At 38.8% G+C, this 26,605-nt stretch overlaps 1 protein-coding gene across 1 annotated transcript in view; it reads left to right on the top strand.

The window, feature by feature from the left end:
• The window catches only part of MGAT5B (alpha-1,6-mannosylglycoprotein 6-beta-N-acetylglucosaminyltransferase B), a 260,592-nt gene extending 238,471 nt beyond the window's left edge, over positions 1 to 22,121 (top strand). Inside the window, 5 exon segments of the mRNA XM_032211348.1 lie at positions 15,393 to 15,467; positions 19,139 to 19,410; positions 21,925 to 21,965; positions 21,968 to 22,093; positions 22,096 to 22,121. Coding sequence (XP_032067239.1) covers positions 15,393 to 15,467; positions 19,139 to 19,410; positions 21,925 to 21,965; positions 21,968 to 22,093; positions 22,096 to 22,121 — 540 coding nt within the window.
• The last annotated feature ends 4,484 nt before the right edge of the window (positions 22,122 to 26,605 follow it).

A 26,605-nucleotide genomic window follows, 5' to 3' on the forward strand; every position in this document is an offset into this window, starting at 1 on the left:
TTTTTTATATGCTTTCGAATTGTTAGGTTGGCAGAAGCTGGGACAAGTAATGGGAGCTCACTCCATTACGTGGCACAAGGGAGTCAAACTGCTGAACTGCCAACTTTTCTGATCGACAAGCTCAGCATCTTAGCCACTGAAATAGGGCTATTTTAATAAATGAAATCAAAATATAATCCTTGAAATGAGCTGTTTTGTTACCTGTTTTCACTTTTCCACATAGTCATCACAATTACTTTATACTTCTGCCAATGATGGACCAGCTTGTTCCCAAGATGCTTTTCAAAAAGCAACTGAATTTTTTTGGCAACTTTTTTCTTTGAAAACATTTTGTTTCTCAACCAATAAGTTCTGAAGATCTGAAGAAGCTTCTTGGATGAGAAGCGAAAATATTTCAAGGAAAAAAAATCAGGAAAGTCCAGTTGCCTTTTGAAAAACACCTTTGGGGTAACCATGACCTGGATGATTGAGAATCTCCATAGAAGACATAGAAGCTTTTTAAAGCTTCTTAAGTTGTCATGAAAGAATGCTACATTTTGTGTCTTCAGCTAGATCCTGACAATCCTTTCCTTCTCTTCACATGAGTCAAAAGATGCCCCCAAAGGTATTCCTTAATTTTGGGGAAAGGCAGAAGTCATATGAGCAGCAAGTCTGGACAGTGTGGTGGAAAGTGAGGTCCAATTTCACAGTTGTCTCTTGGGTGTCTTGTAAAGCCTGGTGATTACTTCTTGTGCTTCTGAATTCAGTTTAATTGCTGTTTCAAAGCTTTGAAGGTTGCAACACAAGGGTTTGAATTGATACCGGTGTCATGTTCAAGGAGCATCATCATTTGTGTCCTCAAAAATTATAACTACACGTTTTTTTCTGCTGAAGCCTGGGTTTTGATTTTTTTCCTCTGAGGGTTATGTTTTGTGATATTCTATGGACTGATGCTTCATTTCTGGGCCATAATGATGAGCCTATGTTTTGTCAGCTGTCATTATACTATGAAGAAATTCCTTCCATTTGTTCTCAGAATGTGATGATGATTGCTGGCAAATTTCAGCTCTTGAAACTTTCATCTCTGCTATCAGCCTTTGAAAGACCCATTTTGCACAAACCTTCTGATATTGAAGAACATCAATAAAATGGCCTCCATGCTCCTGTGAAGTGCCAGAGTTGACAGCAATTTCCATTTCACTGATCCACCAATTGTTCTTAATCAGTTCAGCAAACTTACTCATCTGAAACTTATTGATTGCTCTCACAGGTTATCCCCTTTGTTCTGGAACACAAAAATCAGCTTTTTCATCTTTACATTTTTGGGGCAGCAATATATAATATTCACATTAATAGAGTCATAACATTAACAACCTGCATTTGGCAGTGAATTTTAATTGGCAGGACTTTGATGTCAATCAAAAATTCAATCATGGCACATTGCTTAAAGTGCTTTGATGCAGCCTTCCTTTTCACAAACAATAGCAACATACAACAATTTCCTGCCAATTGTAATGAAAGAACAGCTGTTAAAGAACATGTCAGAGTTTCTAGCATGTCACTACTGCCATCTATTGGTGACTTCTGACATTGGAAGCGCTGTTTCATTCAGCCCTTGTATATCTTTTGATGTATTTTTATTCTTTTCTAAAGTTGTTTTTAATTGCTTATAAAACAAGTAAAGAGGTAGATAAAAAGGTAGATAAAACTGTCCCAATAAAATGTTCTTTAAGGAGTTTGCCTGCCTTGGTGTTCTTATTGAATGGGATGCATTACTTTGGAACTCTGACAATAATCTCTTCTGAAGGGTTTATAATCTCATTTGTTAGATGAAATGCACATTTTAAAAAAGGACAAGCTTTTAAAAAGAAATATAGCAATTTTCTCTATAGTTTTAATTTTTGCTTGCATGTATATAAGAGACAGAGCTTGCATCGTGTTATCACAATGCATTTTGCAACATTACTGGATTCTGCAAACTTTTGTTGACTGGTGTAATTTCCATGAACAAAAGAGCACAAGATGGGTATGTAGTGCATCTATGATAATCACCAGAAACATATTCAAGTATTACTATCAGATTAGAATATAGTATATTTTTTCCTCCCAAATAAATTTATATTAAAAGGGAATGCTTGCAGCAGAGTCAAATAGACCTAATCACTGCACAAATATTCCTTGGCAAAAGCATTATTTCTGATCACCAACTCGAGTACATGAGTGAAAACAGTTTAGTTATTCTTGCTCTATAAGTACTAAAGTACCATTTCCCTGCATGAACTGCCAGTATCCAACAATGGCCACAAGGTCTCTAAAACCTACTGCTCTTGATCTAACAAAAATCAGTTTTGTGCAGTTGCTATTTTCGTACAGGGAAGCATCAAATGGCATCCTTGAGAGCTTTCTTGAAAAGCAAACAATAGGAGGGGAGGAGCCAATGTTGTGACAATACAACTTGCGGTCTCGACAGTCCGAGACTGCCGTTGACACTTTTGCCTCTGGACGGTCCAGTTGGACCTAAACCATCCCGTAGAGATGGTGAATAGGAAGAGAAAGCCTTGCTGGTCTCAGGGACATCACAAAGTCCCTGATTAACCCAAGGAAAGCGCTTCAAGCCAGCAGCAAACAGGCAGCCCTAATCTGATGAAGTCAGAGACGGCTCCAGAAGGAAGTGAAAGTGAGTCCATCAGGTGAGGGTTTTTTTTCTATACTGGGAAAGATTGTCCAAAGAAACTTTTTTAAAAGATAAATTAGTCCTTTAAGTAAAAGAATAAAGCGGCCAATTTAATTTTTATTGGACTGCTTTGCAAAGTTTTTGTTTTTTTCTTTGTAACAATATTTTGGGGGTTGAAGTGACCGTAATGTTTCCTGTTTCTCCTTTTAAAGTGAACAGATTGATTTTTCCCCTCTATTCTTTGTCACCTTATTTTTTGGCTTGAACTGAAACCTTCTTTTTTATGTTAACAATTCTTCCTACCATTTGTTATTACATTCCATTAAAGACAATTAAAGACTTTTGTTTCCCATAAGCTTGAGACAAGTATGAAAAAGTGGAATCTGCCACTTGGAAGTCAGAGTCTGGAGTTTTTTTGAAACAATGTATCTTTTGTTCTTTCTTCTTTGATCTCACTGACTTTGTAACTGAAGGGCTTGCAACTTGCTTACAAAATCTGATAAAGAGCCAAGGACACAAATTGTTTTCACAGGTGCTTTTGGAAAATATTTTGGCAAGGGAAGGGAAAGGAAAGAAAAAGATAGAACCCTTCTTCTTTGAAGAGTACAAAAGAACTTGTGCTTAAGTCAAATATATATATTGTAACATATGCATATATATGAAATATAACAGGCAACAGTAAAAATATTGGGTTTCTGTCTGGATGGTCTCTTGTGACGAGCCGATAGACAGAGAATGGAAGCAGTAAGTTTCCTCCCATATTTGGGCATACCAGGGGTTGTTACACTAATTACATACATACATACATACATACATACACACACACACACACACACACACACACACACACATACAAAAGAGGCTTGGAAGGCTAGAGTGGCAGTGGCTATCAGATTCCTTTTTTCTTTTTCTCTCCTCCTTTTTTTGGAAAAATGGATCAATATGCAGATGAGGAAACCTTAAAATTTCAAAATAACCTGGCTGGAATTCAAAATATATTGGAAGGATTTGGGAGATTTGAGAAGAAGTTGGATATACTATTGTTTCTCACAGAAAAAGATGATGGGGTTGGAGCCCCAAAAATTAAAGAAGAGAATGAAAATATAGAAGATAAAGACAAGACAATAGATGAACTTATTAATGGCACAAACATGGGTGAAAGTGGAAAGAAGGGAAGATGGAAAAGTGAATTTGACAATTTGGAGCTTTATCCCAGATTTCAAGATACAGGAGGAAAAATAGGGTAATAATGATGGAGTTAAGAAGAGAAACCTTTTTAGAAATAAGTCTGACAACCAAAGACAAGCTAATTTCAATAACAATTCAAGGGCAATAAGATTATCTGAGAGATCTTTCAAGCAATAAAGTGCGGAGAGAAGTTTATAAAAACTTTATAAAGGAGTTAAAAAGAGAATTGACACAACAACTGGCAAGAGAGATAAGACTGTTTTGCCACTGGAAAGATACAGGTTGATAATGAAAGTTGATGATAAAAAGTTAGTTAATTTTGGTATTAATAAGTAGAAATTTTAATATTTTGTAGATTGTTTTAGATTGTTATTAAATGTTTATTCATTAACATATAATTAACTACGATAACAATTATGAAATGATAACCTTAACTAGTAAAAGTAACTTGGGTATAAATTGTAAATTGGGATGGGGAAAGACCTATAAATTTTATTAATAAATTTTTGTTTAGATCTTGTTATAAAGGTGTAACTTCTTTTGGGTCTGATGAAAGGAGATGTGATATAAATAGTAAATATTTTTTAGCTAACTACAACAATAACAAGGAAATGTTAATGGATAATGTTTAATGATATATACATGTGTTGTATTGGTAAAAGCAAATTGGATACAAGCTTTAAATAGTGAGTTGGGGGGAACTGGGGGGGAATGCTTAGATATCTTATTAATTGATTTTTTTTTCAGAATGTATTATAAAGGTGTAATGTTATTGGAGGTTTATTGAAATTTCGAATGAATACCAGTAGGCGGTTGTGTCTTTAAATACAAATGATTTTAGATAAATGCACGTTTAAATAATTGTAGTTAAATGAGAATTGTGGTACATTGATAGTAAAATACATAAAGATTTTTGATTTAAAATGTACAATTCAATATGAATGAAGTATAAGTAATGATTGTGGAAGAAACGCACGAAATGTATTTGTAACCAATCGACACGCTTGCTACAAGATGTAATGAAGGATGATTCTTTTTTTGTGTTTTTGTTCAATTAAAACAATTTAAAAAACTTTTTTTTTTAAAAAGAAAAGCAAACAATAGCCTTGCAGAGAGGTACCATGCCTGTAAAAAGTTAACTTACAGTATATTAATCTCAAGATTGTTCAGGGACTTCTGTTTAGCAGTTATTTATGTAATAAAGGAGAATATTTATTGGACACACACAATTGACATCCCATTGACTTTGAGTTGCAATGATAACAGTTGTCCACGTAGTGTAATGATGCACATATGTGGCTTTTCAATCTCTTCTAGAACTTTCCTCTTCTCTTCTTCTGCAGCTTTCAGACCATCTTGAAATATTCTTGATGCAACCAGTTTCTTTGTAATCTTCTGCATTCTTCCTGGTGTTGCAATCCTTTTAATTGAATCTTAATTCATCTTTTGCACATATTTCTGATGACTCATCTGTTAACCATAGTCCCAAGTGCACCTCTTATGCTCCTATTCTTTACCCCAACTTTCTGTTTATAAATTCAGATTGTGCTGTCAAGGCCACAATGAAGTGTTAACTTCTCCAAAAATAATTGCTTAATTAAAAACTGACATGTTCTGTCTTCTGTTGGTCATCGCAGTGTTTGGGACCTTTCTAGAACACAGTCTGTCATAAGAGTGATAGGTACTTTCTCTGAGAACAGCTGGGCACACAGGGCCATCTACTGTTTTCTATGAACCCGTTAGAATGACTGGGTTTAGCATGAACTACCAAAATGTAGTTTAATTCTGATGGTAGCAAGTTCTAGCTTCAGACCTGGGGATAAAAAAAAAAAAGCTATCAGGAGAAATTATTATGAAACTATTAAAGTAAATTCTGTTTATCTATTTCTTGTGCTGAAAAGCTATGCAATTTGGCTGCAAATCTGGCCTGTGATTTGATTTTTAAGCATGATGAACTAACTAAAAATTCCTTTGTGAGGCTGGAGTAGGAAGTTTCATGACACCATATGTTTTCTGCAATGACTTTATTTGAGGATGGATTGTATGGCTTCATCCTAAATTACAATGAAACTGTAATAGGAAGCCTCTTCATCATTTCTCAAACTGGATTCACTGGATGTAAGATTTAATCTACTCAGGATAAGATTAGATGCTCTGGTGACAATACCAAAGCAATTCTTCTTCTCTACTAGTTATCTTTGTTAAGGGTCTGCATCATTTAGCAATTGTTCACAGTTAATAACAATAATGAAAAGATAACTTTGTCCCCAGCGCTTGCATTTATAATCTTGACAGATCTGAAAAGAAAAGCTGAAAACCATAACTACGGTCATGGTTGCACTTAGCAGCCTTTTCACTTAATGACCATGTGGCTAATTCCAATTGTGGTCACTAAATAAAGATTACCTATATAAAACACATACAAGGAAAGATGATAAAATGCCAGGTTCCCAGATTTGTTTTGCTTCAAAGTAATTATTTTGTTGGACTTGACTAAAAGGCTTGATACAATTTGCCAGTTTAGAAAATTAAGTTATCATAATATATCTTGATATAATTGATTATTGTCATCCTTCTTACAGAGTCAACCAAGCTACAATTATTTTCTAAAACTTTTATGCTCTGGGTAATGTCATTGCATCCCTTGAACTTTTTTGTCAATTACTTTGCTTATCACATGCTTGGAACCCATAATTAAAACAGAATATTTGGCTGTGAATCATAACGGAGGCAACAGAAAAGGAGGCAATGGGAACAGCATACTTCACACCAGTATATTGTTCCAGTGACTTGATGATGGGTGGCTAGTACTTTCAGTCACCAGTGGGGGAAAAGATCCAAATGTATAATAAATCATCTTTCAATCTAGTATGTCTAATTGTTGGAGTACAATACCCATAATTCCCAGTCAGCATGACTAGTAAGAGGAAGATAAAGCATGACTAAAACCTCTGAAAAGAGGTAGGTTTAGAATGAATGGAATGGAATGGAATGGAGAGGAGAGGGAAGAAAGAAAGAAAAAGATGGATGGATGGATGGATGGATGGATGGATGGATGGATGGATGGAAGGAAGGAAGGAAGGAAGGAAGGAAGGAAGGAAGGAAGGAAGGAAGGAAGGAAATACTTTGACCAAGTAAACTGGTGTGCAAATTCCCATGCATCTGGGAAGCTGTTGGGTAGCCATCATAAATTCTGAAGCCTTCCGATCCCACATTATTTGTGAACTAGTATGTGAAGTATGGGAAATAGAGAGAGATTATTGCTTGTGTGCTCTTCTGACTATAAATTTGGTAAAATCAAGACCTGAAATATCTTGAGAACATACCTCTTTGATTTACTTAACTTTCTCTCGTTCTAATGTCCTTGTCACTATGTTTGTACATCTGTGTTGATTTTCTGTGTATTTTAAACTAAAACTAGTTTACATCAGGAAATAATCTAGGGCAGCATCTGCCCTCTGTGGCCCTTCAAGTATTTCCAGCTGCCCTTCAGTCTTCCTCCTGTGCTCTTCTTCAGACTCTCTACCAGACAGGAAGAAGATGATTGAAAGGCTTCTGGCATATGGCTTAAAATGGGTGAAAAGTAATTTTCTGAGCTCCAAAGCCCCAGAAGCAGAAATCTCTCCCTCCAAACACTCACTTTTAAAAAACAAAATGCTTTTGATTTTGAAATATGATAAATGGGTCATAGGAAAGTTAGTTCTGTAAGTGAAAGTCAAGCACAATGCAGAGTTCTCCATTAGGAAGGATCTGGGCGATGACCAGGCCACTTAGAAGCCTCCTGCAATTGCTGTCTGAAAGTAACCCAATCAAACTGGGGGTGAGTTCAATAATTCATAGGCAGTATCAACTCCTGTCATTATGTCAAAACTGATTACCATTTGCACCTGTAATTAGATATAATGGGTACAATTTCCAGCCTTGCTGAACCGTCTGCTGAGATATTTATGGCAGAAGGTTGATAAGAGTTATCTTTCCCAGCCTTTGGAGTTTCAGCTTGATTCATTCATCAGAAGAGAAGAAATAATTCTCTCCACTGAATATATGGCTAGACCAATAGACTGAAAATAGGTCATAAATCAGAAGACACTCTTGGCTTAGGGCCCATTTATTGCCACTGTCCAAGCACTAGGAAGAACATTCCTTCATGGAGATTCAGAACTAGCAAAAAGGTGAAATATTTCCCTGAATCAAGCTTGACTTCTGGTGACTTCAGTTATGGGGTTAAAGTAATAGCACTGAGGCTTATATAACGCTTCAAAGTGCTTTACAATCCTCTATAAGCGGTTTACAAAGTCAGCATATTGCCCCCAACAATCTGGGTCCTCATTTTACTGGCCTTGGAAGGATGGAAGGCTGAGACAACCTTGGGCCTGGTGATACCCGAATTGCCAAACTGGTCATCAACAGAAGTATCCTGTACTACTGCACTCTAACCACTGTGACACCGCAAGAGATAATTGGCTCTTGGCAATTATCTTGGTAGTTTTCCATTATCTTCTTCCAGAGGATGGACGGATTGATTCACTCTCTCTCTCTCTCTCTCTCTCTCCCTCCCTTCCACCCTCTTCCTTCCTTCTTAATCCAATGTGGACTGACTATGTGCTGTCATTTTTTGAGATGTATGACATAGTGATCTAAATATTGACTCTGTAGTTTATTCCTTGTGCATACTGTAAATGCAAGCATCAGTGCAAATATCTTTTTTAAGCAAATGCAAATATTAGTTTGGGAAACTTAGTTCACTATTTTGAAATAGCTTCTTTTTCTGCAAAGGCAAATGTGCACTTTTCTGGAAAAGAGTTCTAAAATTTCAGAAACTGGAGAAGTAGGAAGTCTTTGGTTGGAATTCTATGGAAATGGACAGAAATGCCCACAATGATCACAACCAACAGTATACTTTGTACAAATGTGCAAGGACTACTAATTTTTTTATTAAGTATACTCAAGCTACTTTGCAAAATAATTGCCAGTTAATCTTTGGCTGCCTTATGAAATTAATAATATCAGAGTTGGAAGGGGCCTTGGAGAACTTCTAGTCTAGCCTTCTGCTCAAGCAGGAGACTCTATACCATTCTCAACAAATTACTGTCCAGTCTCTTCTCAAAAACCTCCAGTTATGAAGCACTCACAACTTGGGGGAGGGAGCAAAGTTCCATTAATTTTTCTTGCTGTTGATTCAAATTGTCATTGTTGCATTTCAAAATGATTTTTCAATAGACCTGCAAGACTTGCCTGAATTGTCACTGACATAAGCACTTCCTGAGTAGAGTTTGGCTCACAACACTCCCTTTGACAGAAGATGGGAGAGATTTATTGCCAGTATTTTATTCCCTAGAATCTGAAAATCTGATCCAGAGAGTTGGAGAACAGTTTAAAAGAAAAGGATACCACTGGTATTAGTAGGCATCTCCTTGAGTGCTCCACTTCATTTTAATTTTAAATAACAGGATTGGTTTTAGAAGAAAAATAAAGTTTTAAATATCCCCATTAGCCCCAAGGGTTTGACCATTGGAATTGATCTGGAATTGATTCTGCAAGAAGGAAGATATGATGAGAATCTGGGTAAAGTTTCTGCTAGATGTTGACTGTTCCATAACTAGAGGAGTTTCTATTTTTCATGAATGCTAGAACTCCAAGCCATTACTTTAATGTGCCTCTCATTGAAGTGATAGCCACTGTCCCACTAAAGGCAGCCATTTTAATGCTCCAAGGATTCTGAGTAAGAATAGAAACTAAGGAGAATCTCAGTGGCTAGAATCGTACAATTGCTTACACTAGGTTTGCTGAATAGCTACATGTTCCATGGAATCTGGGAAAGTCTGAGAAAGAAAATAATGCTTATTAAAGAGCCTGACACTACTGCTTCACTTTTTAAAAAATTATAGAATGAGTTAGTGGTGAAATTCAAATTTTTTTATGACTGGTTCTGTGGGTGTAGCTTTGTGGGCGTTGGAGGGGAAGGATACTGCAAAATCTCCATTCCCACCCCATTCTGAGGCCAACCAGAGGTGGTGTTTGACGGTTCTCCAAACTACTCAAAATTTCCACTACTGGTTCTCCAGAACCTGTCAGAACCTGCTGAATCTCACCCCTGGAATGAGTCCTTGGACCATTTATAAAGCAAGTGCATTTTTTCACAGCAGGGTTATGTCAAGGAGAGTAAAACATGAAAGAGCAGGTCTCATCACCAAACCAACCTTAAAGAATTAACCACTCCCAACCTGTCAAAAATTTCAGGATTGGAAGAGTAATCAAAGAAGAACCAGGGATTTAGCTTGGCCTCCTTCCCTCTCCCTCTCGTTTTCTAAATGAAGACCACAAAGGTTGCCATATGTTGCAATTATAGTGAGAATCTGAGTGAACAAAGTAGATTCAGGCATCCACAATATTTAGCATTCACAGTGCTGGAAATTGGCAGGACATCAGCCAGTTTTTGTGTTTCTTAATGCTGTAATATTAGAGTCTCCCTCTTCTTTCTTTAGGCCTGCTGGATTTGGGAACTAAAGATATTCTCCATTTAAATGCTAATCTTTTTCTGTGGCACAGATCCCTTTGTACATACAGTTTGATGTTCTGGTGCAATAAAACTTAACTGCAAATGTGAAATATCCACTGAGACTGCTTAGTGTCCTCCCTCCTCCCTTTTCAACATGCTAAACAAGGAAAAAGGGAAAAAATGAAAATAGAAGGTTGGTGGATAAGGAAAGGAACAATTGCTGGTAAAACATGGAAATGACTGTTCTCTTTCTTGGGTTTTTTAAATAGCAGACAGGAAGATGTTTATTCAATCTTTACTTCATCTGCGCAGATTCTTCAAAGAAGACTGTCTGTCTCTATTATATCTCAGAACTGAATTGAAATGCTATGCTTTTTGTTTTAGGGTTTGTCAATACTCTTACTATGTACAAAAGGGAAGGATGCCTTTCATGAATAAGTTCTACCCCTTGACTTCCTTCTCTTGTTTAAATAGGATTTGAACTGCCCTACCTGAATTCCCTCTCAAGTTCAAGTACAGTTGCAAGAAAAGTATGTGAACCCCTTGGGATTACGTGGAGTTTTGCATGAATTGGTCATAAAATGTGCTCTAAACTTCATCTAAGTCACAACAAGAGACAAACACAGTCTGCTGAAAATAATACTACACAAACATTAGATATTGCCATGGTTTAATTGCACATAAAATGTAAACATTCACAGTGCAGGGAGGAAAAAGTATGTGAGCCCCTAGCCTAATGACGTCTCCAAGAGCTAATTGGAGCCAGGAGTGAGCCAACCTTGACTCCAATCAGTGTGATAATATTGGATGTGTTGCTGACAGCTGTTCTGCCCTTTAAAAACACACACCTGTTGTGGGTTTACTGGTTTCAAGAAGCACTGTCTGATGTGAACCATGCCTCGCAGAAAAGAGCTCTCAGAAGACCTACGATCAAGAATTGTTGCCTTGCATGAAGCTGAAAGGGTTACAAAGGTATTTCCAAAAGCCTTGATGTTCATGTCTCCACGGTAAGACAGACTGTCTACAAATGGAGAAAGTTTAGCACTCTTGCTACTCTCCCTAGGTGTGGTCATCCTGTAAAAATGACTGCAAGAACACAGCGCAGAATGCTTCATGAGGTAAAGAAGAATCCTAGAGTGTCAGCTAAAGACCTACAGAAATCTCTGGCACATGCTAACATTTTTGTTGACACATCTACAATAAGGAAAACATTAAACAAGAATGGAGTACATGGGAGGACACCACGGAGGAAGCCATTGCTGTCCCAAAAAAAATATTGCAGCACGTTTGAAGTTTGCAAAAGAGCACCTGGATGTTCCACAGCACTACTGGCAAAATATACTGTGGACAGATGAAACCAAAATTGAGTTGTTTGGGAAAAACACACAACACTATATGTGGAGAAAAAAAGGCACAGCACACCAACATCAAAACCTCATCCCCACTGTAAAACATGGTGGAGGGAGCATCATGGTTTGGGGCTGCTTTGCTGCCTCAGGGCCTGGACGGATTGTTGTCATTGATGGGAAAATGAATTCCAGAGTTTATCAAGACATTTTGCAGGAAAACGTACGACCATCTGTCCACCAACTGAAGCTCCGCAGAGGATGGGTGATGCAACAGGACAATGACCCAAAGCATACAAGTAAGTCAACACAAAAATGGCTTCAACAGCACAGAATACGCCCTCTGGAGTGGCCCAGTCAGAGTCCTGACCTCAACCCGATTGAAATGCTGTGGCATGACCTTAAGAGAGCAATTCACACCAGACATCCCAAGAATATTGCTACACTGAAACAGTTTTGTGAAGAGGAGTGGTCCAAAATTACACCAGATCGTTGTGCAGGTCTGATCTGCAACTACAAGAAACGTTTGGTTGAGGTTATTGCTGCCAAAGGAGGGTCAACCAGTTGTTAAGTCCAAGGGTTCATATACCTTTTCCTCCCTGCACTGTGAATGTTTACATGTTATGTGCAATTAAACCATGTCAACATCTAATGTTTGTGTAGTATTATTTTCAGCAGACTGTGTTTTTCTATTGTTGTGACTTAGATGAAGTTCAGAGCACATTTTATGACCAATTCAGGGGTGGGTTTCTCGCCCCGTTCCAACCGGTTCGGTTGGAACGAGGCCGGCGGCGTCCTCGCGCACGCACGCGGCGTCCTCGCGCACGCACACGGCGTGCGCGTGCACGCACATGGCGCACGCATGCGTACTAGCATCTGCGCGATGCTCCAGCTGCTCCTGGAGGATCGCATAGGCGCTGTATGCGTTCTGCGCATGCGTGGAAAGCGCAGAATTCATAAAAACCGGGTAAGGAGCGGGCGCGGGGGGGGGGCTTCACCGTTCCCGGAAGTTACTTACTTCCGGGTTCGGCGACCAACCGGATCGCAGGGACCGGTGCGAACCGGTCGAAACCCACCCCTGGACCAATTCATGCAAAACTCCACGTAATCCCAAGGAGTTCACATACTTTTCTTGCAACTGTAGGACATCGGGGAATAGCAGCTAAGGAGACAACCTAGATTGCTTTGATATCACTCCTGGGTCAATATTGTACCCCCCGTATCCCTATATTAGCTTCTGCCTTGGGGAGTGGAGCTAATTTGTTTCTGGCTCAGTAGCAACACAGGAGGATTTGGAGATCCATAGATCAGCATTGTCTTTCTTGTTGCTGGCCATTTGGAGGGAGCCTTTCAGAGGTGGTATTCAGCCAGTTCAGATCGGTTCTGGCATACCGATAGCGGAAATTTTGAGTAGTTCGGAGAACCAGCATATACCACCTCTGGCTGGCCCCGCCCTCCACCCCCACCATTCCCTATCCTATATTCCCTTGTTTTTTAGCTCAGCTGATTCACGTGGCAGAGCGGATTGCTGTGCCTCAGCTGAGCTAAAAAAACAGTCCATCTCACTAGCGCTGACACCAAGGGTGGTCTTTGAACATTGCGTGCATGCGCGAAGCACTCTCTCATAGAACCAGTAGGAAAAGATTTGGAATCACATCACTGAAGCCTTTGTCAACTTGATCACGTGGTCTGAATGATCTATACAATGCACTTTCCTTTAAGCTTTTTGTCATCCCTACAGCATAGACCAGACTGAGAAACCAAAGCCACATACTGTAGGTTAGGACTACTTTTATTGTAACATCTATAGTAACAGAATCTTGGAAGTATGACTGTATAGTCCTTCCCTCTCACACTTTGCCCTCCTGGAGGGATTTGAGATATTTTCTCAAGTTATTTTCCTGAGCTGGACTCGTGCCCCACTTATCATTGTCTTAGTAGCAGTTGTTCCATCCCTATTCCATCCCTATTCCCTCTATAGTTTCAGAGAGATATAGATGTTAGAGTTGGCCATGTTACATTATAATGTAATCTTTCTCTTTCTCTCTGAAAGCTTATTTGCACTGTATATACCATTCTGATAGATTCTATATATCCCTTCTTGCAGCAGCACTGAGCACTAGGACCTGAATAGCTTCTAAAGTTAATGTACTGTATGTTGTCATTTTAATGAATACATGGTCCATGAATTCAATACCTGGCAGAGGGTTGAACCTTATAGAAAAGATGTCTACCCATATCTGATGAGTCCCAATTGTCAGTCCTCAAGAACATAATATAGAATGAAACTGGTTGTTGTGACCTGTCGGCTGCCGGCCGCTCCAGCAGCCAAATCAGAGGAGGAGAAGGAGGAGGTGTGGGAGTCAGGCTCAGCATCAAAGCAACCTGAGAGCTCCAAGCGGGAAGAGGGAGTGGAGCTGGCCATCCATCAGCCCTCAGAGTCAACAGCCCCCAGATTTGAAGGTGGTTGATGAGGAAGAGGAGAAACAGTCAGGCAGAGGTTGAGGGGAGCAGGTAGTCCTGCAAGTAGCTCGGTTCTATGTTATCTAAAGCTTTAAAGGCAATAACCAGGAAACTTGAATTGCACCTGAACATCTATTGGGAGCCAATATAAGTTCATATGCGAGTAAAGGCAGGTGAGCGAATACTTTTGGCAATATAGTTTATTTCGATTTATTTTTCTCTTTGCTGGCATATTTTTATCAGCTTTGATCTTTATCTTCTTTTCTTTTTAATAAAGGGAAGGGAGAAGGAGGAAAGATAGGCTCATTAGAACCACTGATCCTAGCAAATCTATTTGTTGTTGGCCCTCTTGCCATACAGGGAGACACTTCATCCAATTGTTTGCTGGTAGCAGATGGATGCAAGCATCTGCTGTCATTGCCATCATGAGTATATTTGACAGATCCAACAGGAGGCTTGCTAGTATTTCTGAGAAGGAGGAGAAGCAGGGAGGGAAGGAAAATATGTGCTAAGGCTTGCTAGGATGTAAGCTGAATGAAACTGAATAGTCTTCATATTCCAGGCCCAACAGAATGTGCCAGCAGTCTAATACACAGTCGGCATCAATGGTTTTGATCAGAACATGCTGGTGAACAGATCTGAAGAATCTTTGCATTTCAGCAGATGGTCACATGTAATTGCAAAATTTGGGACTTGATCAATACACTAATTTCATCAGATTTCTAAAAATCTCTCAAATGCAAAGCTGCCTTTGTAGTTTTGCACGAGAACCTGTCTGAGAACTAGGTGGTGGCTCCAGGCAATGGAGGTTGCATTTTTGTTGTTTGTGCAGTGTGCTTCTTCCAAGTGCTTTGCCTATGCCAAAGAGTGTTTGCTTGGACAGCATGCCTTCCTCAATTCAATCTAATTACTGACCAAATATATATATAAATGTTAAGTAGCTCTACATTGTAAATCAAATACAGTAGTTTTATGTGCATGGCCAAAACCTGTTTAAAGGCCTGTTTAAAAGTAAATGAGGATAAATTTTCACTTTTAACTATGAAAAAAGGTAAGTCCTTACAGAAAAGATTTTAAATCCAGCCAAATTAGCTTATTTGTACTACAATTTCTTCATATGGAAATTTAGACATTCTATCGTAATGACAGAATACCACATTTTTCACAACTTTTCACAGAAATTGGAAATAGTCTTATTCTGTGTTTGTTCATGTCCATATTTCTTCCTCCTCTGTCCCTCTAGGTTGAACCTTACTTGCCCTATGAATACACATCTGAAGGAATGCTAGAGCGGATTCATGCCTACATTCAAAACCAGGTAACTTTTCTTCCCCTCCTTTCTGACTCAACCCAGCAGATAGGAATATCCTAGAACCATTAATTTTGTTTATGTAGTATAAAATTAATCAACCTAATTCTTCCCATTGTGGTGGACTAGAATTCCCACCTTCCCCATCTAGCACAGCCCTCAGATACTTAAATATTTCTAACATCTACTAAAGAAAGGAAGGCCAAATTTTGAGTCCTATTTTGTCTGGGGGAGCTAAGTATTTTGAGAGAGAAATGAGGAACCTATTTCTCTTTTGGCAGATCTGTTGAAAAACTATGGCCCTGAATACTCCAGCGGTATCCATTGTCCATGTCCTTAGTATTTTTGGAGACAAAATAATTCTAAATAATAATGGTAATAAAAATCAAAGCATGAAAGTTGCCACTTCACATCACCTGAAGTGTTAATACTACTTTATAATGCCTTGGTAAGGCCACACTTGGAATACTGCATCCAGTTTTGGTCACCACAATGTAAAAAAGATGTGGAGACTCTAGAAAGAGTGCAGAGAAGAGCAACAAAGATGATTAGGGGACTGGAGGCTAAAACATATGAAGAATGGTTGCAGGAACTGGGTATGTCTAGTTAATGAAAAGAAGGACTAGGGGAGACATGATAGTAGTGTTCCATATCTCAGGGGCTGCCACAAAGAAGAGGACAGGGGGTGAAGCTATTCTCCAAAGCACCTGAGGGTAGGACAAGGAGCAATGGATGGAAATTAATCAAGGTGAGAAGCAATCTAGAACTAAGAAGAAATTTCCTGACAGAACAATCAATCAGTGGAACAACTTGCCTCCAAAAGTTGTGAATGCTTCAACACTGGAAGTTTTTAAGAAGAGATTGGATAACCATTTATCTGAAATAGTATAGGGTTTCCTGCCTAAGCAGGGGGTTGGACTAGAAGACCTCCAAGGTACCTTCCAACTCTGTTATTCAATTCTATTCAATTCTATCTCTCTTAGTGGGCGACTATGGAAAGGGAGTTTTTCTTCCCTTCTTTTGAGGCTCCAGAAATGGAAAAATAAAAATATGGAGAAGGAATCTGGAAGAAATTCTACATGAGATATTTTGTTTTTCCAAATGATCAGTAAAATTGAATCCCTTTCCTGCCAATTCTTGGCCGTGTTGGAAACTTTGGCAAACTTTGAGCAATTAAAATGGGAAAATGCTATTTTAAATGTATATTTTCTCTCAAGCTCCCCCTCCCCCCCGAAACATGTTTAATCTATTCCTGTATAATTTGATTCTCTCTATCCACAGTTAATGACAGTTACTATTTTCAACACTTATTTTTCTATTTGCTAATTGGAAAAATGATGTGCTTTGATATGACAGAGAGTGCACTGTTCCATTTTTAATCCTTGAAATAATATGATTATTGTTGGAATAAAAACTAAGGGTGTAACTTAACACCCTTTTGTGCACAGAAAGCAGGGTGTAAATTTTTCTCCCTTATTCTGTGATCATGTCAATACTATGGAAAAGTGTTTTGCACCTCAAGAAGGGAAAAGTCTATTCTGGAAAGCATATCAGCAGCTTCACAGCAGAGGATAAACAAGGCATATTAGATCCATAGTTTGAGTAATTTTAGTTGATTTTAGATATAATTAAAGTGCTTAAAAAAACTGACTACCAAATATTCACCACATCACATCACAAGGTTGATATCAATCTATTAAAAAGCCACTGCCAGTGATCCTGGAATTCAGTCTCCCTCTCTTAACAGACACGTGAGGTTTCTGGAAGTGGTTATAAACTCCATTTAACATAGCTATATTTCTCTCTCTAGCAGTAATACCTACCAGGTCTGTGGCACTACCTATGGGAGGATATGGATAAGACTGATTCTATTAAAGAACAGGATTAACAAAATTTAAGTTCTTACTTTTGCATAAAAGCAAGGGTGGTTTTGTTGGCCGTAAGAAACAGGCTTTATTGTAGTTGCAGGCAAAAATGTAGGCATCTCTGGTCAAATTGTATCCTTCAAAGACTCCTCAGTGAACAATAGCAGCGCTGCCATATGTAACGATTTAATCATGGCATGTTATTGTAAGTTGCGAAGTCGTGTCCGACCCAACACATCCCCAAGGACAACGTTCCTTCAGACCTTCCTGACCTCTACCATCCTCTGGAGTCCATTTAAGCTCATGCCTACTGCTTCAGTGATTCCATCCAGCTACCTCATTCTCTATCGTCCCCTTCTTCCTTTGCCCTCAAACATTCCCAGCATTAGGCTCTTCTCCTGTGAGTCCTTCCTTCTCATTAGGTGGCCAAAGTACTTGAGTTTCATCTTCAGGACCTGTCCTTCTAAAGAACAATCAGGGCTGATCTCCTCTAGGACTGACCGGTTTGATCACCTTGCAGTCCAAGGGACTCGTAGTAGTCCTCTCCAGCACCATAATTCAAAGAATCATGGAATATTTCTGCAAATTGTAATGCACATTTAATATTTATGTGCAGCTATTTACAGATACTAGATGATGAGAGATTGGAGAAAAGGTTTCCTTCAGATTCATGTCCCATGCACAGTATAAGCAATGCCATTCTGTGGACAACCCCTCCAACCCCAGTCAAACATTTTGGGTGGTTATTTGCAGTGACTTACAGGTTTTGTGTTGCAGATCTGATCTGCTTCAAGACAGTTCTGGCAAAGATATTTCTTTCTTGGTCTTCCGGACTTTGCCTTGACTTTAATAGTTACAGCATGTAACTTCCATTTCTTATCAATATTTTTCAATTACTAGAAATTACTAGCTGGAGGCATTTAGTTTTTGTAAACAGCCTTCTCTGGTTTTGTTACTTTAATTTTCAAATGCTTATATAGCTGGCTAGAGCAGCTCATTTTGCTGAAAGTAGATAGAACAACAGTCACAAACTGAAATATTAGAAGAATCTGAATATTTATTTACCTGTAGAATCATCTGGCCAAATATAGAGTTCGGGTAATCAGTGTTTTCTGTATTTATTTATATCCTGCCACAACAACAACTTCGTGAGGTGGATTGGGCTGAGAGAGAGTGACTTGGGGGGAAAGTAGCACTGAAACAATGGAACATTATTCAAATGTCTATGCTTGCCATGCTTACTGTTTTCTTATTTTTCATCTCTGAGCAACAATGCATTCAAATTTTGGAGAAAAAAGGTTGCATTTAACTTGTACGATATACAGGTTGTGTCAGCCTCTAGAGATCTATTGTAGAGATCTATTGTAACATGCAATTGAATGAGGGAAACACTTTCCCATGCATAGTAATTATTTTTATTAGGCCAGTTCAAGATCAGAAAGCAATATGTAAGCTTATATGTACTCCAGAATTTTGCACCTGGCAAGTTGATAATCAAAAAGGGGTGAGGAAAAAAAGAAAATTACATTAAAACTATGGCATCTGAATTTAGTTGCAGTCTTAAGAGAATAGGGGAGGAGGGAGGTGTGATATTCAAATTTGTCCTTGGTATAATTTGGCATCTTCTGGATGTGTTGGGATTACAGTTTCCAGGATTCTTAGGCAATATGCTGGCTAGTAATTGTGGGAGTTATAACCAAAAATGTCTGGAAAGAACCAGGTTTGGAGAAATCAGATGAGGTGACAATTTGCAGCACTGTCTTTTGAAATATCTATGTAACAAATGCTATTTTTCTCCCTTCCCCAATTGGATAGGATTTCTGTGCTACTGCTGCTCTACCAGACAGGTCCAGCAGTCCGACTATGCAAAGCTCTCTCAGTCCTTTCATCCTGCAACCCAATTCAACTGCCCTGGTATGGTCTCATAATATAACCAGCAGCCATCTTCCAGCTTGGCCCCCAGTCAAGTCCCTGCAGGTGTGGCTATCTGAGTCTGGCCAAGCATGCACCAGAACTTGCCAGCAGCACAATTTAGTCTGTGAGCCTGAGTTTTTCAAGTTCCTGAACAAAAAAGAAGTGTTCCAGCAGTAAGTTGGCGAGCTTTCTTATGTCCTTCCCTTATTCTCCCAACCAAGGAAGTTCTCCTCTTCTTTACGGAGCTTTAAAGATGTAAAATTCCAATGCAGGCTTTGGAAGTTGATTTGGGAGAAGCAGTAAAGGTCACCTTATTACCATTATCTGTACTGATGCTGAGTTTTGACATTTAGGCAAGACTATATTGAAAATTAATGTTTTGTATCCCAGATCTTATGGCAAATTTGAAGAGGGTGGCATGTTAAGCTTTTCACAGTTTCAGATTTCTGTTTCAAAACTTGCACTTTAATGCCTGAGTCTGAAATTTGCAGATGGCTTCGTTTCATAGGGAGTTGTAGAAATTCTGTTGGGGTGGTTGGTGGAGGAGGAAGAGGAGGAGGAGGGGAATCTGTTGAATATGAATCAAATGTTAATGTTTTAATTATTCTGTCATATTTAATTGATAATGCCAATAAATAATCATTACACAAAATTTTATGCCATCCTTCTCCAATCTTTTCCTCTCAGATCTGTTGAAATGACCACTCCCAGAATTCTGCAGCTATCAATATTGATTGTCTCAAAATATCTAGGGAGCTAAAGTTTGGGGGAAGGCTAAGCAGGAGATAACAATCCATGTTTCATGAATAAGGAGTCCCTAATCTTTGAAATATGGCAGAACTACAACTCTTAGAATCACTCAGTGTTGGAAATGCTTGTTGATGTTAGTAATTGCAGTTCAGCTACAGCTGGAAAACAATGTTTCTCTATATCTGCCCTAATTCAAAAGCTGTTTTGCTCTCTTGGCCCAATTAGCTTAAGGATAGGCAGGAGTTAGCAATAGCACTTATATACTGCTTCACAGTGCTTTACAGCCCTCTCTAAGCGGTTTACAGAGTCAGCCTATTGCCCCCAACAATCTGGGTCCTCATTTTACCGAACTCGGAAGGATGGAAAGCTGAGTCAACCTTGAGCCCGAGATGATCGAATTGCTGGCAGTCAGCAGAATTAGCCTGCAAGACTGCATTCTAACCACAGTTCTTAACTCTTCAAGTTAGTCTTGAATTAATGGGTACATTTTTCAGTGATTTGTATATTTTTTGCTGCCACATTATTTACTAAAAGCAAATAATGTGGTAATGTCAACAAAATGAAGCCCCTTCCACAAATTAAGCTAATGTCATGAAAAATTATTGTGGTAACCAGAGATAAGTTTTCTATGGAAAACCATAGAAAATCTCTTTGTTCTATCTTAAAGCCATGTGTATATCTACTTCTAGCTGCATTTGACTCACAGTTTGCAGCCAGTAGAACACAGAGTAAATCTCACAAGCCTCTCTCCTAGTCCAGAGACTTTAGCTGTTTATTTTCTACTTTAAAAGGGTTTTCCCCCCCGCCCACACATGTCTCCCTGACATTTGTTTAGTGTCCTTTGCACACAATGTATCAGACAAAAAATAATAATATTTGGACAGACCTTCCAGTTGTATTGAGCGTCAATAGCTTTATTTCAGCTGAAAAAATGTTGGGTTTTTGAGGTACCATTATTCTCTTCTCATCTCCTTCCCTTTTATCCTCTGTCTGTGAGCATGCATTTGGAACACACAGGCACTGACATTTTAATAGAACATAAATCTGCCACCCAGCTCCATACATAGCTCTGGACAATTAAAATGGGTGCATTATCATTTTTGTCACGGCGGCCAAGCAGGCAATTTGAGTCCAAGTGACATTTTTATATGATAAATAAGAGCCAGAGCTCAGATTCCACTTGCTAAGCTCCTTTAGCTTCTTAAAATTCAACTATTTTAGAGAAAATGCTGGTTCAGAATCACTAGTTCAAATCATAGTTTATTAAAGAGATGGCAGGCCATTTACTGAGTAGAAGGCAAGGCAAAGCTAGAGCAGAGGCTGCAACATGGGACCTTTCAGATTGTCTGAATTCCAGCTCCCATCAACCCTTGTCGGCCAGGTCAATGACAAACAGTTGTAGAAGTTGTAGTTTAATAGAACTGGATGGCTCCTAATTGTCATCTAAGGATATACTGTATTACTCAGTAACTTTCACTAAAGTCCAGAGAGAAAACATCAAGTGTTACTATTAGAGACCCAGTGTGATGAAAGGTTAAGATATTGGACTAGAATAGATAGACTCAGCTTCAGAGTCTGGACCACCCTCAGCCAGAGAAGCTCATTGGAGCAGAGGTGGTATTCAGCAGGTTCTAAACCAGTTCTGGAGAACTGGGTAGCAGAAATTGTGAATAGTTTGGAGAACCAGTAAATACCACCTCTGACTGGCCCCACCCCATGTATTCTCTGCCTCCCGAGTCCCAGCTAATCAGGAGGGAATGGGGATTTTGCAGTAATCTTCCCCTGCCATGCCCACCAAGCCATGCCCACCAAGCCACGCCCACCAAGCCATGCCCACAGAACCAGTAGTAAAAAAATATTGAATCCCACCACTGCTCAAGAGCCATGTTAAACTCTACCATGAAAAGTTCTTACCGAGTCTTTCTTTCACTTTCTAGGCTCAACATTGTTTGTGATAGCACAGAGTCTGAGATGAATCACCTTATCCAGCTGTGGCTGAAAATGTCCGGGAATGCTACCTTCAGAAGGATCATCTGTTATTCAGCTGTGCTGGATGCAATACCAAGTACCAGCGCCTCTGCCCATGCCGTGATTACCAGAAGGGACAGTGGCACTCTGCAGGGACTGTTTGTGACTTTACTGAGGCAAGTGTGTGGCAATATATCACATGCACTGAGTGACTTTTTTTTCATAAACTCTTCTGCAATAGTCAAGAGGGATCTGGAATTCAAGACAATTCCAAGAAGGAACTTGTTGTTGGAGACTTACAAAAACACTTGGATGCCAATGTTTTTGGTTTGTCTGCCATTCAAGGATGAATAACTCTTTTAATGTTCCTTTACAACAACTCTTCTACCACACCCCAAATCATTTGGCACCCCTGAAGGAACTTAGAAGAACAAGCTGACATTTTTCAGAAAGCAAAGCACCTCTTTAGGAATCTCATCTTCCTGAAACATTATTTTTTATGAGGAAAATAAGTTCAAATTAAAGCGGGAAAGTCATGAAATAGTTGTGTACGTGTGTTTTTATTGTTTTTTTTTTAAAGTGTCATGTCTTCAGAATGCTTGGTTATCTCTTTGGAAAGGGCTAATCTTTGTAGGAGTGTGGACTAAGCAATGGGGCATTCCCCAGTGATGTTGCTTTTAATGTCACAATCTTTGACAATTGGTCATGTTATCTCAGGTTTAGTTGCAATTCCAAACTTCTGGTTATTGCCTAACCCTGTGATAAAAGATGACATGGGATAAAAAAAAGAAAAGAATAAGGAAGTACTTGCCAAGAGATGTCATTCATTGTTATAGCTTTGTCTGAAATGGTATAGGGTTTCCTGCCTAAGCAGGGGTTGGACTAGAAGACCTCCAAGGTCCCTTCCAACTCTGTTATTCTATTCTATTCTATTTTACTCTACTCTACTCTACTCTACTCTACTCTACTCTACTCTACTCTACTCTACTCTACTCTACCCTACCCTACCCTACTCATTCTATTCTATTCTATTCTGATTTCAGGGTCATTTTTGCTGCAAGGTGGACGTCCAGGGCAGACTCATGCCTATCAGATTTAACATCTGCACTGGAAGTTCAAAAAACTGATAATGGCATTGTTGGTTTAGGGATGGGCCCCCAATATTTTTCTCACTTTCATTCTGAGTTAGACAGATCTTGCATTTTTTTTTCATTGTGAGGGGTGGGAGGGATTTGTTTGATTTGTGTTTCAGTATGAAGGTTGCCTGTTCATTCTTCCAATGCCTGTAAATAAAATGGAACAGAGTTTCATGCCACTATCAGTGCCAGTAATGTGCCCCTATCAGTATGCATTTATGAATTGCAAACTGCATTGCAACATTCCAGACACATAACATTAGGCACTTAATATTAAAGAGTGCAAAATACAATATAAGACAGTAATACAGAAAAGTGGTATTACAGAAAAGTACACACCAATATGCAACTGGGCATGTTATGAAAAGGCCCATACAAAATGTATGAGGAGAAAGGCACATAAAATGTGCATGTAACTTCAGGTGGCTTGCAGGGAGTAAAAAGAGAATAGATTGAAGAAATTTATAGTGGAAAGATGAGAAAATAAGTGAATTTTCTAGTTTCAATCATCGTTTGCTTTTAAGCCTGACCGGTATGGTGTTCAACTTGCAGACTGAGGCCTCTTGGTTTCAAAATGACCAGGAATCCTATCATTAATTACATTCATGTGCCATTCATTCATAGCAATAGTAGGTAGTAAATCTTTATTGTGTTCTTTGATCAACATGGGAAGGGGAGGGGAAAAAATAAAGGTATTAAAGAATGTAGTTGGGACTTTTTTTTTTTGCTTTACTCTTGTAGTAGCAACATTACACAATGAGTGATGGCAGTTTTATTGTCTGCTATACATAAAAGGAATGCATGACGTCACCACCCTTCAAACATACCATGTATGCCATGCCAATCTTATACTGTAAATGAGTAACACAGCAAGCAGCAACTTGCTACCATCAGGTGCCAGGCTTCCCTATAGACAAGCTCACATTTTCTTCTCCTGTTCAGTGGTTGTATGTGGAGTTCCAAGGCAAAATTTCTATAAGACTTTTAGACACGAAAAGAAAGTGTTCAAATCTCCAGGCTGGGTTAGAAGCAGGATGATTTAAAAATAAATAAATAATAAAATCCATTTTTTTTAAAAAAATTGCTCTTTAAAAATTATGATTTAAATTGAGTTGATTTAAATCAAGCCTTTTTACTTGTGATTTAAATCGTGATTTAAATCATGATTTAAACCAACTTGATTTAAATCAAATCCATCTTGGTTAGAAGCCAAGAAATGTTCAAAACGTTCCCTTTCTGTGCAAGGGAGTTTTTCTCTTTTTCCTTACTAGTACAAATAGGAATACTAGTAATACTTACTAGTATTCCTATTTGTGTACCTAAATATATTTGGACCACAATATAGATCTATGCCTCATCTGAAATCCTTCCATGCAAATTCTCTGACAATCTTCAATAATGATTATCTAGCTGTGATTTTTTAATATGACAGAAGGGGAGTTATCACGTGAGCTCTATTTAACTAAATAATGTGATTTTAATTACATGTGAATGAAATGAAATTAGATTTCCCCCCCCCCCCACCGGCTACATGTGTTTCATGAAATGCAGCTGTCAGCATGAAGACAGCCCTTGGCCCAAAAACATTGCACATTTTGGGTGAAAGCTGTTGACTTTCAGTCAGGATATGTATTCCAGGGACTGATAGGTTGTTATTTGGTGCCAACTTGCCCCAAGCAATGTATGTTGTATTGTGCCAATGTGAATCTGGCAATGGCTTAGGTGAGAGCAGCTATTTCTCCTTCTCCGTTATCTTTCTTTTGTTTTTACCATAACAAGTTATACAAAAAATACACAGAAATTGTTTTCCTCCCCTCTCCTCTAGACCAGTGTTTTTCAACCACTGTGCTGCGGCACACTAGTGTGCCGTGACATAATGTAAGGTGTGCCGTGGGAAAAACACCTGCCTATAGTCAATATAGGCACAGAGTTAAATTTTTTTAACATTTTCTAATGGTGGTGTGCCTCGTGATTTTTTCATGAAAAAAGTGTGCCTTTGCACAAAAAAGGTTGAAAAACACTGCTCTAGACAACCAAGTTAGGAGCATGGAGATAGGAAAGATCCCTGTTTCCCTACCTTCAGGACACCTTGACTGTTAACTCTCGTCCCATCATCCTCAGTTAGGATTGATGGGAATTGTGCTCTAACACATCTGGAAGGCACTATATTAGCAATAGCACTTAGACTTATATACTGCTTCATAGTGCTTTTACAGCCCTCTCTAAGCAGTTTATAGAGTCAGCATATTGCCACCCAACAATCTGGGTCCTCATTTTACCCACCTCAGAAGGATGGAAGACTGAGTCAACCCTGAGCCAGTGAGATTTGAACTGCTGAACTGCAGCTAGCAGCCAGCTGAAGTAATTAGCAGTACTGTACTCTAACCACTGCACCACCTCGGCTCTAGTCCACCCCCTTGCTAGTCTTAGCTATTTATTTAATTTTTTGGAAGCCATTAAGTGACAGAGTGAAGTGATGGAATTATTGAGATGACAAAAGCTCTAAGCCTTTGCTCTCATTGTCCCATCAAGATTAGATATTTCCTGTATTCCCATGGAGCAGAAGAAAAGCTTCAGAGAAGCTTAATTTTTAAAACAATAAACAGAAAAAACAAAAAGCATTTTTATTCCTTCTTGTTCTAGGGAAGTGAAACATGCTTGAAGCTTTGACTTCTCATGACCATATTGCAATTTTAAGGTACTAGAAGTGAGGTAGCATCCTAAAAGTACCTGCTAAACTGTAATTCTCAAAGCAAAAGAAGTGGGAGTTATTAAATACATGGGAAAATAATCCTATTAGCTGCATTTAATTCAATTTAAATTTTTGTTCTGAACTTGTCCACTTCATAGAACATAGCTTTCAGCAAGTCTTTCAAAACTCAGATATGGCCTGCAGTGTGAATAAAATCGTCCATCCCTATGCTAGAGATTATATTTGAGCCATTCCTTATCAGAGTGGAACATTAGAGGAAAGGAACTTAACTTGATAGTAACATGTATTATAAAAGTAAATATTTCCTGTTGATAAATACTTATGTTTTTACTCATTTATTAGGACTTTAATACCACTTCAATAGTACACAGAGTTCCCAGATCCAATAACATGAATTAAAACAGCAAAACAATATAACAACAATTACATCAGAGCAGCAAGGCGCATCACCCAAGAACAAGACAATACCATAGAATGACAGAATAAACACAAAAGCAGGGGTGAAATCCAGCAGGTTCTGACGGTTTCTGAAGAACTGGTGACGGAAATTTGAGTAGTTTGGAGAACCGGTAGCAGAAATTTTGAGTAGTTCGGAGAACTGGAAAATGCCACCTCTGGCTGGCCCCAGAGTGGGTGGGAATGGAGATTTTGCAGTATCATTCTCCTGTCACGCCCACCAAGCCATGCCCACCAAGCCACACCAAGCCCACCAAGCCATGCTCACAGAACTGGTAGTAAAAAAAAAATGAATTTCGCTACTGCACAAGTCACATTTCAAAAGTCCTCTGGAAAAATCAGCTC

The sequence above is a fragment of the Thamnophis elegans genome, chromosome 2, assembly GCF_009769535.1.
Source record: "Thamnophis elegans isolate rThaEle1 chromosome 2, rThaEle1.pri, whole genome shotgun sequence".
Taxonomy (NCBI): domain Eukaryota; kingdom Metazoa; phylum Chordata; class Lepidosauria; order Squamata; family Colubridae; genus Thamnophis; species Thamnophis elegans.